A 15,376-nucleotide genomic window follows, 5' to 3' on the forward strand; every position below is an offset into this window, starting at 1 on the left:
AAAAATATCTGAGTTGTTGGATGGATGGATGGATGTCACTGCCCTGATTTCCATGCTTGTCGTGATGGAACCCTTTTCAGTCGAGGTTGCTAATTTTGAATGTGGGCTCATTTTTGTTCTTTTTAATTCTGCTGCGACGAGTTTCTTCTCAGTAAAACTTGTTCTCTGCGTGGGAGAGTAAGGGAGTAATGCAGGCCGTTAGCGTCGCCCTCCTCGGGGAACAGTAAAACAAGTCCGAGCCTCAGCAGCAGAACAACAACATGCTCTGGTTTTGATTCCCAGCAGATTGAAGAAGAGCTTCTCTTATATCACTGCAGACTGGAATTTGGCCGGACCTCCTGGCTCTCAGAGATCGTTAGGGGTCCACAACAATTGTTAAGCTAATACTTCTGCTAGTGTTGGTAGTTCTCTTCCTCTCCTTCAAGCAGCTGCAGATTTTGTGTTATGAAGTGCAGCAGCTGCTTAATGAGAAAGCTCTGGGAGCTCAGATGTGTTTGTGGTTGGACTCGGCTCATCTGATGTTTTACCCTTTTCACTCCTGATCTCACCGCCAGCCCTGCACGTTTTTTGTAATTAAGCATCACACATGAGAGCTCTCTGTTAATCATCAGTGATTTGTTGGGTCTCTTTGTTAAGTGTTTGTGATTAAAACAGGCTCAAGTGATTTGGTAATCGTTTAAAAAGCTTAGGGGTTCTGTTCAATTAAAAGATCCTGCTGGTTCAATAATAAGAACTGTGAAACTCACATCGGCCTGCAGGTGGCAGTGTTGAACGATAAATCCTCTCCAGTTGTCTTCTGTTTCTTGGTGCATCTGCTGAGTCACATCTCAAATAAATAAAAACACAAAACAGGCCCTTCATGATGGGTGTTTCAGGAATTAAATAATGGATCAGCAGGATAGCTTTACAATAACTTTACAGCTTTACAGTTTGTGGCAACTGGCAAAATAAAACAGGATTTGTTTTTGGTTTGTATTGTGTTTTAATGTCTTAACACGTCTTTGGGAATCCCGTTGTTGGTGCTAAAATGTGTTTTTCTGTCTGTCAAAAAGTGTTTTCTCGCTGCCTGCCCCACACTTTTTCAAAAAAGTCTAGCATTTTCTGAAGCAAAACTTGAAAACTATAACGACTTGCACAGTAATTAATGACAGGAATACAAAAGAGTACATAAACTTACTATAATTGGAATTGTTTTGTAATTGATTTGGACGTGGAGTGTTGCTCTTGGTGTTGTCGAAGTAGTAGCTGCAACTTTTGTCAAAAAGTTTTGTTTTAGGAAAATGTAAAACTGGTTGCTCTGCAGTAGAAGGGATTCAGTATAGAACAATTTACTACTCACTTTAAAAGTGAAAAAGAAAATCAAAGCACTCAAAAAGACAAATTAATTTATTATTAATGTTATTACTGATGGATTTTGAGTGCAAGATTTGTTCTGAACAGTTAGCTAAGTTTATTTTTGACCAAAGTTTAATTTATTTGAGCTTTTTTGTTTTTATAGTTTATTTGTAATAAGAAAAACGTGGGAAACATTATGGCCCTCATAAAATTTGCAGATTAACAGAAACTACAGTGGCATTAAGTAAATGTGTGTTTTTTTTTTAGTATTTTACTTGACCAAAATGGTGCAGCGTGACTTTTTAATGTTTGCAGGCCGTCGAGCTGCTGTAATTTCTGTGTAAATATGTGCTTTCAGCTGAGAGCAGAGATACTGGACTGTACTTTAGTGTGTTTTCTTTTCCCATACTGTCCTGCTGCCATAGTGAGAGCAGAAACAACACAAGACCATCGTTTCCCAAAGCCATGACGTCAGAGTGGAGGAGTTGACGCTGCCTTCAGGGTCACCTCGGAGATCTCGCTTCTCGGAATACGAGCTCTAAACGTCTGATTTCTTTGATGAAAATAATTTGTTTTTTGGTCGTCAGTATTCATTTTCTCATATATCTTTTAACGGCTAAATAAAAAAAGGAGCTAATAATAACACCAACATCTATTTAGCTGAGTCTGTAAATGTAGTTAAATAATTTAAATACAAAACAACTTTAAAAAGTACACAATAGTTAACGAAACTGTTAAAAATAGTAGCAGTACATAAATAAAAGACGTAAAAAATATTTTTAATTACCAAAGCAAATAGTTGTGAGTGTAGTAATGATATTTCCGATAATCATGAAGGTACCACACGGCTGTGGGCGGGGTTTAGAAGTTCCTCGCTGTGAGTCATGATTATCCTGAACGCCTCACACCGCAGCGATGAGCCCACAGAGCTGATTCAGCCTCACCCAGCAGCAGTCGCTAAGGGTTTTAAAACACCGAGAAAACGTCTTTAAAATGCCGCAGTGACCGACCGGCATCCATGGTCTATTTCCCGGGGATGCAAACTGAGGCGCGCAGCCTCAAACCGGGACAGCTGCTCGAAATGTTCGACTCGTCTTGGAAGGTGCGGAACATTTGGGACGGGGTGAAGCTGGAGGTGGTGGAGGACCCCAGTCCGGTGGTCCTGCACAGCTTCACACACCTGGACCCGGACCTGCCGTTGGTCGAGGTGAGGAGGAGATGAGGGCTCGAGGCCCGTTAGCTGATGCTGTGATTTGTTTAACCTCATGTGATGTAATGAGACCGGATGGCAGGTTCTGGTCCAATATTTGATCCGTTTGGAGTTTTCTTACGTCCACTAAACTCCATTTAATCAGCTTCTCATTGAGGGGTTGGTACAGTCAGAGAAGTTTTGTTTTATAGACTTAAATGGTCGAATTCCTTGAATTGTATACAGTAGAGATGGTGTTTGTTGACGACTCTCAGCTACTACCACACACTGTATTGCAGCTCAGTACCTGTACTGTTGGCTTACTTAAAGCCAGTTTTGTCTTGCATGTGGTTGCTTTGCTGTGGTGGCCATTTTTAATGGGGTTGTCACCAAAATTTAATATTTTGTAGATGTACATCCAGTGGTTAGTTCAATTAAAATCCATTCTGTGGCTCATGAGATATTTTGCTAACAGGCAGAGTTGATGACTGTATAGTTAAAGCCATTAAATTGATGTTTGGAGATTTGTGTAATTCAATCTGAACAGGGTTTTTGTAAAAATTGTGTTTTTAGAAAAATGCAACTAGTCCTCGCCTTTTGTTTACAACTCGAATTGTTGGCAACAAAATATGACTCCGCTCATTTATGACAAATTATGTGGTAGACTTTTGGAATGAGGCATACTTAGTGTTTTTTTTTTAATCATATGATGCACACATACAAAGACATTAAATAAGAAACATTGAAATTTTGTTTTTTGAAAGCAAAATTTTACAGTAAGTCTTGCACGATCCGTGCGTGTGATGGGAATGACTTTCTGTTACTACACCCAAATGTCTATAAAACTGAGTTATCGCCATTTTTGTGCAAACTGTGATTGCTTAGCTGTGGCAGCCATCTTGATTGTTGTTGACTTGTAAAGCCAGTCTGGTATAAATGTACATCTGAGTGATTACTTCCTGAGAGTTTCATTAAAATCTGCCCATTAGATAAAAAACATGATCACTTTTGGTGGCAGGCGACGATAACAATACAGGTGCACGCCTCATGGGCCGGCACGAGCCTCATTTACAGGATGATTTGTTTTTAGGGGCTTTACTCTTGTGGTTTTCTTCACTCAGTTAAACCAAACTCAAACCCACAGCTGGCTCTGAGTCAAGTCCCACCAAATATGAAGCACCGGTAGTTTTTCTATGTAGATCGTATCACAAGTTCATCTCATGTTGACTGGTACCTCTTGTAGCCGTGGGGGGAACTCCACTCGGCGCCATACAGTAAACCAGTCTAAGTTTAGTCGGCAGCAGATAGATTGTTTAGTCAAAATGGTGTCTACAAAACATGAAAACCAATAATATCTGACAAAAAGTTAGAAATCACTAAAGTTTGAAACTTAATTTGAGATTTTACCCTTCGTTTTGTGCTGAAACGACAACAACAACAAAAATAGTTGAATGAATAATTGATTATAGAAGTACCGTAGTTCATAAATTGATTGCACATTGATCTGTTTTTGTCATAATTTGGTTGAATGTTGTGGTTTATTAGCCGTGTAGAGGAGAAAATCCATTCCAGCAGACTTGAACCCGCCCAGGTAATTCCCATCATTAATTACAGAAACCAGCTGGAGTGAGATGCTTGCAAGGGATGATTAGGTTCACTATTGATTAGGACGATTATTATTTATCCCACTTATTGATTTATTGCTTGCTCGTTACGTTTTGGAGCTGCAGCCTGTGAACTTGAGCATTTATTTAAATGCTTGTTGAAGCTCCGTTTGGGTTACCGGTAAATCAAAAAAAAGTTTGCGTAGTTTAATTTGTGAAAAGTCTCAGCATCAACTAGTAAAAAGCAACTAACGTTGCTCAAAGCTTATCCTGCGTGGCGAGTGTTTGAGATCTAAAGAGGCTTTGGGTAACTGGAAATGTGTGCACGCAACCCAGATTTTGCAATCAGCTAATATTGACTGGGGCTTCTCCAGTGGCTTCTTCAGACGATGGCATCCATTAAGATTTGTGTCGAGGGTTTTAGCGTTTCTCCTGCATGTATTGTGCATGTTTTTAGACGTTTCTAAATATCACTGGATGTTACTGTGTGCATGTTGGATCTTTGGAGTCCAGCTTAAACCAGGAACATAAAATTAAAAATATGGCAGTAAGGCTCGTCAACAACTAAAGGGTAGTTTGTTTTCCAAAAAAGTCCCAAAACGGGTCACTTTCGTAGTTCTACAAATAAATAAATAGACATTAAATCAGTATTAGACAGAAAAACTTTACCATATCTGAAGAAAAAGACTTTCCCAGCTATATCCTAATCCTCTTCGTGTTTGGACTCAGTGAAATATGTCTGCTTCCATTAAAAAATCTTGTTTTCCATGGATTTCATCCGTTCTCCGTTCAATCAAATAAGGATAGGTAATCATACTTTTTAATCTTATGCAGTGCTTTGTAACTGATACCACATAGAGACGTTCCTCCTTCTGTCAGATAGGATATTTAATTCTCTTTCTTTGTTTTCCATCAGTCAGATCTGCACTGATATCTCGTTATTAACTCCTCAGTTTGAAACTCCCCCGTCTCCAGCTAACCTGTTGTGCGTCGTTCTTCAGCTCTAATCTAAATCCTCAGCTCTAACACAATTACCCAACGCTTAATCCTCCTCCTGCAGCGGCCGAGGGGTTTCCTCCGCAAGCTCTGGCCTTCTTTACCTCGCCGTTATTTGACACAGAGATTTAGTTACAGTATGAGGGGCTGATGTCGTGCTGACTGTTTGGTTCGGTTGATCCCTCCAGCATCAGGCTGTGTGTTTTACGTCACAAAGCTTTGAAATGGAGGTTTTGTTAAAAGATAAAGTTACTTCAACATGGGGGTAATAATAGAAAAATGATGCTGAGCTGCCCCGGTTAACGCAGATTTTTATGTACTTGTACTGTATGCGTGGTTTATAGTACCATGGAAAAGCCCCAATCTTCCCACTGGTTCTTTATGTTTTCGTATCTTGTACTCTTTTCAAGTGGTTTAAATCACTAGTTTGTAAAGGCTTTCTGCCCAAATAAGTTTTTATTTAATTTTTTGTCTAAAACCTTTTTATTTGTCCATATTTATTCAATTTATTTTCAAGAAATAAGGATTTTGCACGTCCAGTTTAGTTTATATTTATTAGGCTGGGCAGCCACTTTCTGAACATTTGAAGGGTTGTTAAACATGACTGACGTCTTATTAAGAGGACGATTCGGTTTGTTTTTGTATTTTTAAGTACAATTATTGCTAGTACCTGTAAGTCTGTTATTTATGTCGTGTAACGCTTTTATTTGTTTTGATATATATATTTTTTGTTGTATTTTGTATAGAAGGATTTTATTTTAGGGCAGCACGGTGGCACAACTGGTAGAGCTGCTGCCTCTCAGCGCGCAGGTCCCTGGTTCAAATCCCAGTCTGGGGGCCTTTCTGGGTGGAGTTTGCACGTTCTCTCCGTGCATGCGTGGGTTTTCTTCGGGTACTCCAGTTTCCTCCCACAGACCTAAAACATGCATGTTAGGCTGATTGGTAACTAAACTGTCTCTAGGTGAGAGAGTGAATGGTTGTTTGTCTCTATGTCCCTGTGATGGACTGGAGACCTGTCCAGGGTGTACCCCGCCCCTCGCACATCGATTGCCAGACATGAGCACCGGCGACCCCCGTGACCCAAAATGGAAGAAGCGGGTAAAGAAAATGGATGGATGGATGTTTGATTAGATTTTACTTGAGCCTGGTAGTAATGCGCTGGTAACGGGACCACGAGCCAAGTTGTATCCTAACCAGCAAGGTGCTTCTCCTTTTATCGTCAACCCCTCTCAAAGTTATGTTTCTTTAATTTTTGTTTTTATTTTGAAAGGATTACAAAGTGTCACAGGTGCGCTACAGCTCTACTGCCAGATCTCTTCCACGTTGATCCGCTGGACCAGTGAGAGTAAAGAAGCGCAACAATACTGGCTTGCAGCGTTAGCTGCAGCATATGTAGCCAAAACCTCTGACCCATTAGAGGTTTTTTCCTAAGCATGTGGACATTTCATTCTTTTAAATGAAAACAAGAAACCGGCAACGGTTATAAATCATAAACCGATGGCTTAAATTACCCCTCGTTAAAATGAACGTGTCAAATTAATCATTTTTGTTGTCCGGTCATTTAACAGAAATATTCTCTGGACACTTTTAAGAAAAAAGTAAACAAGTTTAGGCACAATCTATTTTTATGCACTGCTGTTTTTATTCAGCACTTAGCCTAATTATATTAGTACCGGTAATTACGAAAATTGTTTTGTATGAAAGTTCTCTAGAGAAAGAAAGCGATGAGTTGCATATAAGTTTTAATTTGAGTCATAAACTGTAATTTGCAGCGTTTGCTAAACATGACGGTACATTATTTTTTTTTTGCTTCAACATGCTGTGATCCAAGTTTACATTACGTCAGCAGCGAGGAGTGTTCTGCGATTAGGTTTCTCTAAGTGTTGTTTGACTTTTAAGAGTCGAGAAGCGGCAACCAAACAGTTTCCAAAAGCACATTCAAGCTGAACGTACTCGTATTTCTGAATGATGTCACCAAACAAGAGGATTAGAGTCCAAACTTGGCATTAAAAACGTCCAACAAGAGTTAACCATTTCGAATCGAGCCTGAAGAGACTTCAAACAATGCGTCCTTCAAATGGTCATTAGTTCGGTTAGAAATAGGTGGAAAAGGCTCATTCATGTACTGTAAAGTCAGCTCAAGACTGCCTTCACGCGTGTCCGATCCAGTCTAAAAGGTTTTCAGGTTTTAGGAAGCAGGCGATGGTGGAACCAGAGACGGAGCGCGTCTAAAAACTGCATTCTTCCTTTTTATCTGCGTGTCCTCCGTGCTAACGGTGACTCAGCTGAGCAGCTCCCAGATGAACTTAATAATACGGTATGGCTCTAAACACAATGTAAAACACAATATCTCATTACAAAAACAGAACAGGACGCAGTGCCGAGTTAAAGCTGCCTTGATGTCCTGTGGTGACTCTGTATGCATCATCATCTATTTTCATCCTCGTGAGCAGAGAGCTGTGGCGAGTTCAAGTTTTCTGCTGCTGAAAGGAGATTATCAGGTTTGACACGGCCTCAGCGATGGGAGGTTGTTTATGTTTAATGACTAAAACACAAGCAAAGCCTTGGCAGATCAACACGAGCAGAACCTTCGGACTCGGCCCAGAGAAGTTTTTGTTTCCGCGGTTTGTTTTTTAAGAGTCAAGTAGCTGACTTCGAGCGGCAGAAATGGACGGGAGCAAGAATGCGAAGGCCTGACGCCTGGAAAAACACTTAATTCTCCTGTTTCCTTAAACTGTCTGATGCTGCGCTCGATGCCTGTCTGACGCACTCTAATTATCTGATCCGGCCTTCCATGAAGGAAACTTTAAAAACACGGTAGCAGAGGTGCATTTATAGAGAAATTCATGTTGTTTTCTCCCTACGAGACGCGATTCTCATGATTTCTAATCGGAATCGAGAGCAGAAAACTGCACGGAGTTTCCCTTTTTTATGATTCCCATCTGAGTCCAATTAACGCCCCGTTGGATTCTGAGATGTGTGAATATGTGAGGCTCGAAGAAGCTTGGACCATTAAAACGTCGTTAATCTGTCGCACAGCATTTTACGCTGGTTTCCAGATACGAGTGAGCTCAGCAGGTTTTACTTTCAGAACAGACATGACGCTAGAAGACGTTGACTTCTTGTCTTTTTGACAGGATTTTGAAACCTCTAACTCTTTTATGACAACTAAAGTGGTTTGGTTAAAATCGCCGAATCCCAGTTTAACCCTCACCTTGTCCAGACGCTCACTTCTGTTCTTGCTTAAAACGTTCCTCGTACTTTCTGATTAAAGTTTCATTATTTATAAACTCAGGGAGTTATGAAAAAATAAATATATTGGAATGCCTTAAAGGCCTGAAAGCATCGTGAGCCTGGTTTAATATTTCATTAAAACAAAGCCCCGAATGGAAACTGAAGACATCACTTATGTCTTTGTTGAGATAGTTCCCGTAAAGAAGGGCAGAACAGACGAGAAGGTTCTGGAGGGATCTGATTTGATTCAGCAGGATTATCTCGCTCTTGTAGTGGGAGGGGGGGTGGAAAGGTTTTATGTTTCACTCTGAAGTCTTTCGTCTGCCTTTACTTCAGCTTCTGCTCTGACGCCGACTTCGTTCTGACCGTGTAACCGTCATCGTGGACCCAATTCGACGTGAACCTTTTTCCATCTTCTGACCAACTGAGTCGCAGAACAACTGCTATGTTTTGACAGAGCTGCTGTCATGGCCGCTTTATAGATGTCTCCAGAACTTTGAACTACATTACAGGAGTATCAGAAGACCTCCTGAAGGAGCTGTAATAAAAACACTTAGTACTGTAATACTACTAGATGCTCTTGGGGGTGGGGGGATTGTGACATTCAGCTTACATTTTAGGTTTCATGTTATACAAACGGCTTTTATTATCAGGCTTAGGCTTCTTTATCAACATGCAGTAGTTCTTCTGGTTTACCTGTAAAATAAATAACCAAAATTAGCTTACCAGTTGATAATTTGAACCATAAACAATTCAAAACCAGATGTTCAGGCAAGAAAATGTGAAAAGATTTCCATCGATCCATTCACCCTCTAAAAAAATGGGATTATTATTCTGTATGATTAAAACTCCAAACAGGTTGAATAATAACGATTGATTAAAAACGCATCAGCTGCTGGTCTATGTAAGACCGCACTGACATCAGTTTCAAATATTAAAAAGGTAAAATTAAAAAAATAAAGATGCACAAAATATGAACAGCTCAAAGGGAACATGTCGTATTCTATCTTTCCTGTCCCTTTGAGTTGATGTTGTCAGGTTAAGGGAACGTGACGGTTACAGCTAGATTAAAAAAAATAAAAAAACATTGCAGGAAATGAAGACTGAGGTCACTTTTAAAATCTAATCTAGAGTTTTCAGGCTCAGTCTGGCATTTCATTTCACTGCAGAGAGAGAGATCGGGATGTTTATGCTGCAGGAGAAATGTCTTCTGTGATATTTGTAAAAACATGATTCAAAACCCAGTCATTAGATTTGAGGTGGGTTTTTTTTTATGGTAAAACTGAACCTGAACTAATCTCTATATTTGCATCCAAACAGAAACTGTACTCCTGTGTTCCCTTTGTAAAACCATAAATGACCCATGTTTTGTGTATTTAAGGGTTTGCCATTGACCCTTGAACTTGTGTAGAAATCTTTATTGTAACCGAACATAGTAGGAACGATCTAAATATTCATTTCAGTCCTCATTTAGTTTCCAAAACAACAGATTTTGTTTGTCGTTTGTTAAATTTGGCATTTTTTAACATAGAATTTAGAGGTAAATTCGATCTGGCTGTTCCCGTAGATGTATTTGAGCCTTTTGAGTTTTTCTCCAGTATTAGAATTTCACTGTCGATAATGAGAAAATTGTTGGACTCATTGCTGTATGATTGAGCCCCAGTGTTTTTGGTTCTGAAGCGATCGGTTCTTGTGACTTTGACGTTTTTCTCCTGTTTTTATCTCATTTGTTTCATCCATGTTATGTTTAGATTAATAACTTTATTGTTAATTTGATGTACATAAACTCTTCTTTAAACTCTAGCAAGTCTAAAAACATTCTACAAAATGCATAGTCAAAACAATTAAGTGTATATGAATACATAAAGGCACTTTTATTCACAATGACGTATATAATCAAACATATATACAGTAGTCCTTCGTTTATGGCGGGGATCCGTACCCTGAAGACTCGCAAGAAGTGGAAAACGGCGAAGTAGGAACAGTAGTACAAGTAGTAGTTTAATATATATATATATATATATATATATATATATATATATATATAACTGTTCTATAAATCCTGAATTGGGTACTATACTTCATTTCTTGTTTGTTTTTTGAGTAAAATATTTTAGTAGCTGTTTAATGGATTTCCTGTAAACTTGTCACTTTTTCTTGATTGTCACAAGATTAAGAAGTAATTAAATGCTATATTGACACTAACTGCTGGATTAATTACTAAGCAGCCATCAGACATAACGACCATCTCAAGAAAAACATTTTCTATTATACGTTATATCTTGATATCAACTCCATATGTTGTCCCTGTTTTCATTCAACATGTATTTATACAGCTTAGTCTCATTGAGTCACGAGGACTCGTTTTCAAGAGAGACCTGTTTTTAAACAACAACCCACAGATGAGGTGCACGTCTGTTGATCAGAATCAATGCCTTGTGGCTCGTAGAACTTGAGATAGTTTCTATGAGCTAGTCACTAAATGGGCTACTGATTGTTGCATCGTACCTGATGAACGTTTACTTTAAAAAGTGACTTATTGCTTGCAAATGATTGGCTGTTGATCTGTGGTTGAACCGGAAGATGAAACACGGTGGTGGTGAGGCCGAAGCTTAGTGGGCTAACATGCTGTTCTCTTTAATGTGTTTCTAGTTTCTGGTTGTAATAAATTACCTGTCCTGTGTAACGTAAAGTGACACTTTTTGTTTCGTTGTAGAGCAAATCCCTCCCTCGATGTTGAGACCGTTCGGTGAAGTTTTGAATGTCGTCCTTCCTCCAGTTGACCTCAGATTCTCTCGGCACTCATTGTTAGCGAGGGGAAATCACTGGCTCGTGCTGCAGGCTCGTTACGGACACACTATTGTTGGCTTTGTTTAGCCGTTTACTGTTGATGCCAGGTTTTCTCCTCTCGCTGGGAGTTTCCCTCTTCCTCCACATGTAGACTTTGCCTCAGAGGGGCTTTCTAGTGATCGAAGCAGCTGTGTTTTTCTGTTGACGGGGGTCTGTATTTAGCAGACTCCTTCTCTGAGGGCTGCCTGGCTTAGAGTTAAAGGAGTTCCCCGTTAGTTTGTTTTAGCCTGAACCTGGTGGCTGTGTTTATAAACCCCATCATCAGAACAAGGGTTCGGTAATCTTAATTTTGATTTCTAAATGATGTGATGTTTCTGAGGTAATGATCAGGCAAACGTATACGGAGACTGATGAAGCCTTCCGGATGGAAGGTGAAACGTTTCAGCAAAAAAATAAACCGTCCAGAAAATTGACGAAGTTTAGTTTTCATTTTGGTTGATTTGTGGCCAAAGTTTAATCCAAATGTTGTTCAAGATTTCATCCATCCATTATCTTTACCCGCTTCATCCTTTTTGGGTTGTGGGGGCGTCACTGGTGTCCATGTCCAGCCATCACTGTGCGAGAGGCAGGGGACACCCTGGACAGGTCTCCATTCCATCACAGGGACACATGGAGACAAACGAGAAACAACCATTCTGTCTCTCATTCACACCTAGGGACAATTTAAGAGTTACCAATCAGTCTAACATGCATGTTTTTGGTCTGTGGGAGGAAACCGGAGCACCCGGAGAAAACCCACGCATGCACGGAGAGAACATGCAAACTCCACCCAGAAAGGCCCCCGGACTTGGACCGGGATTTGAACCGGCGACCTGCTCGCTGATAGGCGGCAGCTCTACAAGTTGCGCCATCGTGCCGCGTTCTTCAACATTTAAAGACAAAAAAAAATCCTCCACAAAAGGCAAAATAATAATCGTAAAGGTTTAGGACTGACGAGGAGATGATTGAAGAGAGTGTAAAACGTACGTTTGTTTTACCTGCTATTTATTTTATTCAAGAAATCTAAACTCAAATCTAATTTAGATGATGATGTCGAAGAGATGGGAAACTGGAAAAAAGAGCAACAATAAAAATGTGCATTTACCTCAAGTGGTAGAGTAATAATTAGCTGGAATATTTCCTCTACATGCTTTCATTTACAATTTAATTGTTGCGTTTCACTTTAGTGCTTTTAATATACTTTAAAAAAATCTGTTGGGCAAAATAGTTTAGCCAAACACAAATGTAATAGGTTTTTATACGAGTGATAATGTGTATAGTGCTAGACGTGGAGCATTAAAGGGACGTTTAACTGATAAACGACTAACAGAAATTATGCTTCCTAAGAATGCACACAAAGATGCTACCTAAAGAAAAGTGTCCATGTTTGTGCTTTCTGTTGCCATCTTATAGATAAGCATCTTAAACTAGCTGACGGAAACACTTCTATTAATAATTTGAAAGTTTGGTAACATTTTCATGTAGATTTGATTTAACGCCGCGAGTGCCTGCTCAGGTTTTATCGTTTCAGATCTGCACGTATCTGTGCAGATGTTAGAAAGAACCCTCTCTCCACCTCATCAGTCTTTGCTGCGGCGGTGATGGACCTCACATTCCTGCAGGCAGGCGTCCACTCGTGGTCAGTCCCTGTCTGGATGGTGTAGGTGAATGTAGATCTGATAAATGTCGGAACAAGTGTGGAGGAGGCCGCTTCTGGATGCCAAACATTTCTGTGGGCTCCACCGGAGTTTTAGCATCGACAGCATTTATCCAGAAACTCGCACAGACCGCTCAGGGTTAGTTAAATGTGGAGTTCTAATATTAATATATTTATATTTATTTCAGTAGAGTGAGTTATTTGTGTTATTGATGATTTTATTAACATAATATTATTTATTTGAGTTGTTTGTTGAACCAAATGACAATTTAACTACACAAAAATGCCACAAGTGAAACATTAGAACAAACACGTCCTGATCAGTTTATACTTTGTCGCTTTCAGTGGCAGCACAAAGTGATAAAGTCACTAAATTTGTGCCGTTTTTGTTGAAGTGCACCCGGAAAATAAAAACTCTGATGTATCAGTCATGACAAATGTTCATTAGTTACAGCTGAAACCACAGAGAAACCAAACTGCTTCAAATGTATGCATTTTTTTTTTGTGTTTTGTTTGAAATGAACATGACTAACACCGAGATACATTTTTAGAAACCTATTTTATGCCAGTTTATTTTATTTTTTTAAGTTAACCCCGTTTCTCAAAGCCACTTCCTGTTTGTAACCAGGATGGTTCTGATGGTTGAGCACTGAGTCAGGCTGTAAGAATGTGAGACCAGTTCACATAAATAAAAGTTAGGAGCTTTAAGAGGATTTTCCTCCTTCTGTTGGTGTATTTCTTAATAACTGTTCCTTTTTCTAGAGGATGAGTCCAACCTGTTGCATTTTTTTTAGATTTATGATAAAGCTACAAATATTTTCTAAAGTTTGAAGTGATCTTTTGTCAGATGAGTGTCCTTGTTGCTCGACACATTTCCAGTCAGATGTTCTATTTTTAACGAGCAAACTTTGTCTATTCTTGTTTTTTTTTTTTATTGTTTTTGTGTGAAGGACTTAGTTTGAAAGGACTCTGTAGCCAAGTTGTTTTTTAAGTATTGACCGCTTGTTTAGTTTAAACTGTAGGGAGAGTTTTTGTTTATCACGACGACGCTCGTCCTTGCTGGAACCGGCGTGAATGGGAGCATTATTGCAGGAATTGATTAGCCGGATGGAGCGGGCGGCTGCCCTTGAGTTGCAGCTTTTTTCAGCGTTTGAAGTGATAGCGGTGCAGCCGCTGCACTTCGGCTGATAAGCCGCGCTCCTGCTGTCAGCCTTCAGCTGCAGCTGTGCCTCAGACATTAAACAAAACGGGATTTACAACACTTTGTCTCCTCTCTCCCCATTTATCTGTCACAAACGACCTCCCTGTACATCCCTCTGTAAAGGTCTCTGCTGACAGTGCTCTTGTTTTTGTGCACCTCATTTACCAGGATGTTGTTTGGCTGAGAGCGGCTTCACATTCTAGTTAGAGTTTAGCATCCTGACTGGACAACCTCTTTTTTTGTTTTTTTAATGTCACTTTTATTATTTTTATTAACTTGAGTCATGATCGGAGGTGTAAACGGTAAATTAAAAGGACTATTGATCAGTCTGTGCTTTAAGAGTTAAGCACTTAGCCAACATTTAGTTTAAATATATTCATTCTCTGGTCTCTAATCTGAGAAAACTGTGTTGAAATCTATCAAGAAGACACAAAATTATTTAAAACATAAAGTAATTTACTCTGAAACAGTTCCTGTCTGTGCAAAAATCACAAATAAAATAGATTATTGCATCAAAATAATGTTTGAAAAGCCAAAGTCCATGCTCAATAATCCAGGTATAAAATCCAACAATTTTCAGTCAGGTCATCTGACTGGACTGAAAATGTTTAAATAAGTGCACATACATTAATAACCTGGCTTTAAACAAAGTATCTTAATGCTCATCAAAATGAACTAAATGTACTGTTTGCATCCTTTTGCATGGAGTAAAAATCACAGTAAACTAAAAGGTACTTTGTAAAATACTAATAGAGTAGCAACGTTGGTTGTTTTTACACAAACGCTGAGCGATTGTTGCCCAAAGGAATGTGCTCTGCTGATTTAAAATAATTAAATATTATAACAGTCATGCAATATAACTAAATATGCAATGCACAGAGATTTCCATAAAATATATAATTCGGTTTTGAATTTTTGGCAATATAAACCCCTAATTTTACAGGAATTTTTTTTTTTTTTTAACAAATTCAACACTTGAATGCAGAACTGTTATGTTTCTGGTGAAATAAATTCATTTAGTAGCTATTCTGGGTGATTGTGGAGCGGGTTGGTCTTTTATTTTTTCCCCTTTTCTTACAGAACTGTACATTTGTGCATTTGATACCAAGGTTTGCAACAATTTGTGCTTTATCTCTTTGCAACAGTAAACCCCAAATTTCGTATTACGTTTTTTTTTCTTCTCAGATACGGAGCAGAGCTGTAGTATCATCAAAGAACCAGTCACTTCAGAGCTGTTGTATCGTCAAAGAACCAGCCAGTTCAGAGCTGTTGTATCGTCAAAGTACCAGTCAGTTCAGAGCTGTTGTATCGTCAAAGTACCAGTCAGTTCA

The 15,376-nt window shown here is 39.2% G+C and overlaps 1 protein-coding gene across 1 annotated transcript in view; it reads left to right on the forward strand.

The window, feature by feature from the left end:
- The first annotated feature begins 2,353 nt into the window (after positions 1 to 2,353).
- The window catches only part of LOC119413800 (ral guanine nucleotide dissociation stimulator), a 28,924-nt gene continuing 15,901 nt past the window's right edge, over positions 2,354 to 15,376 (forward strand). The window contains exon 1 of the mRNA XM_037680863.1: positions 2,354 to 2,542. Within this exon, the coding sequence (XP_037536791.1) occupies positions 2,354 to 2,542 (189 nt within the window). The remainder of the gene's footprint in view (positions 2,543 to 15,376) is intronic.

Source organism: Nematolebias whitei, chromosome 8 (genome assembly GCF_014905685.2).
Source record: "Nematolebias whitei isolate Nwh7 chromosome 8, NemWhi1, whole genome shotgun sequence".
NCBI classification, from domain to species: Eukaryota; Metazoa; Chordata; class Actinopteri; order Cyprinodontiformes; family Rivulidae; genus Nematolebias; species Nematolebias whitei.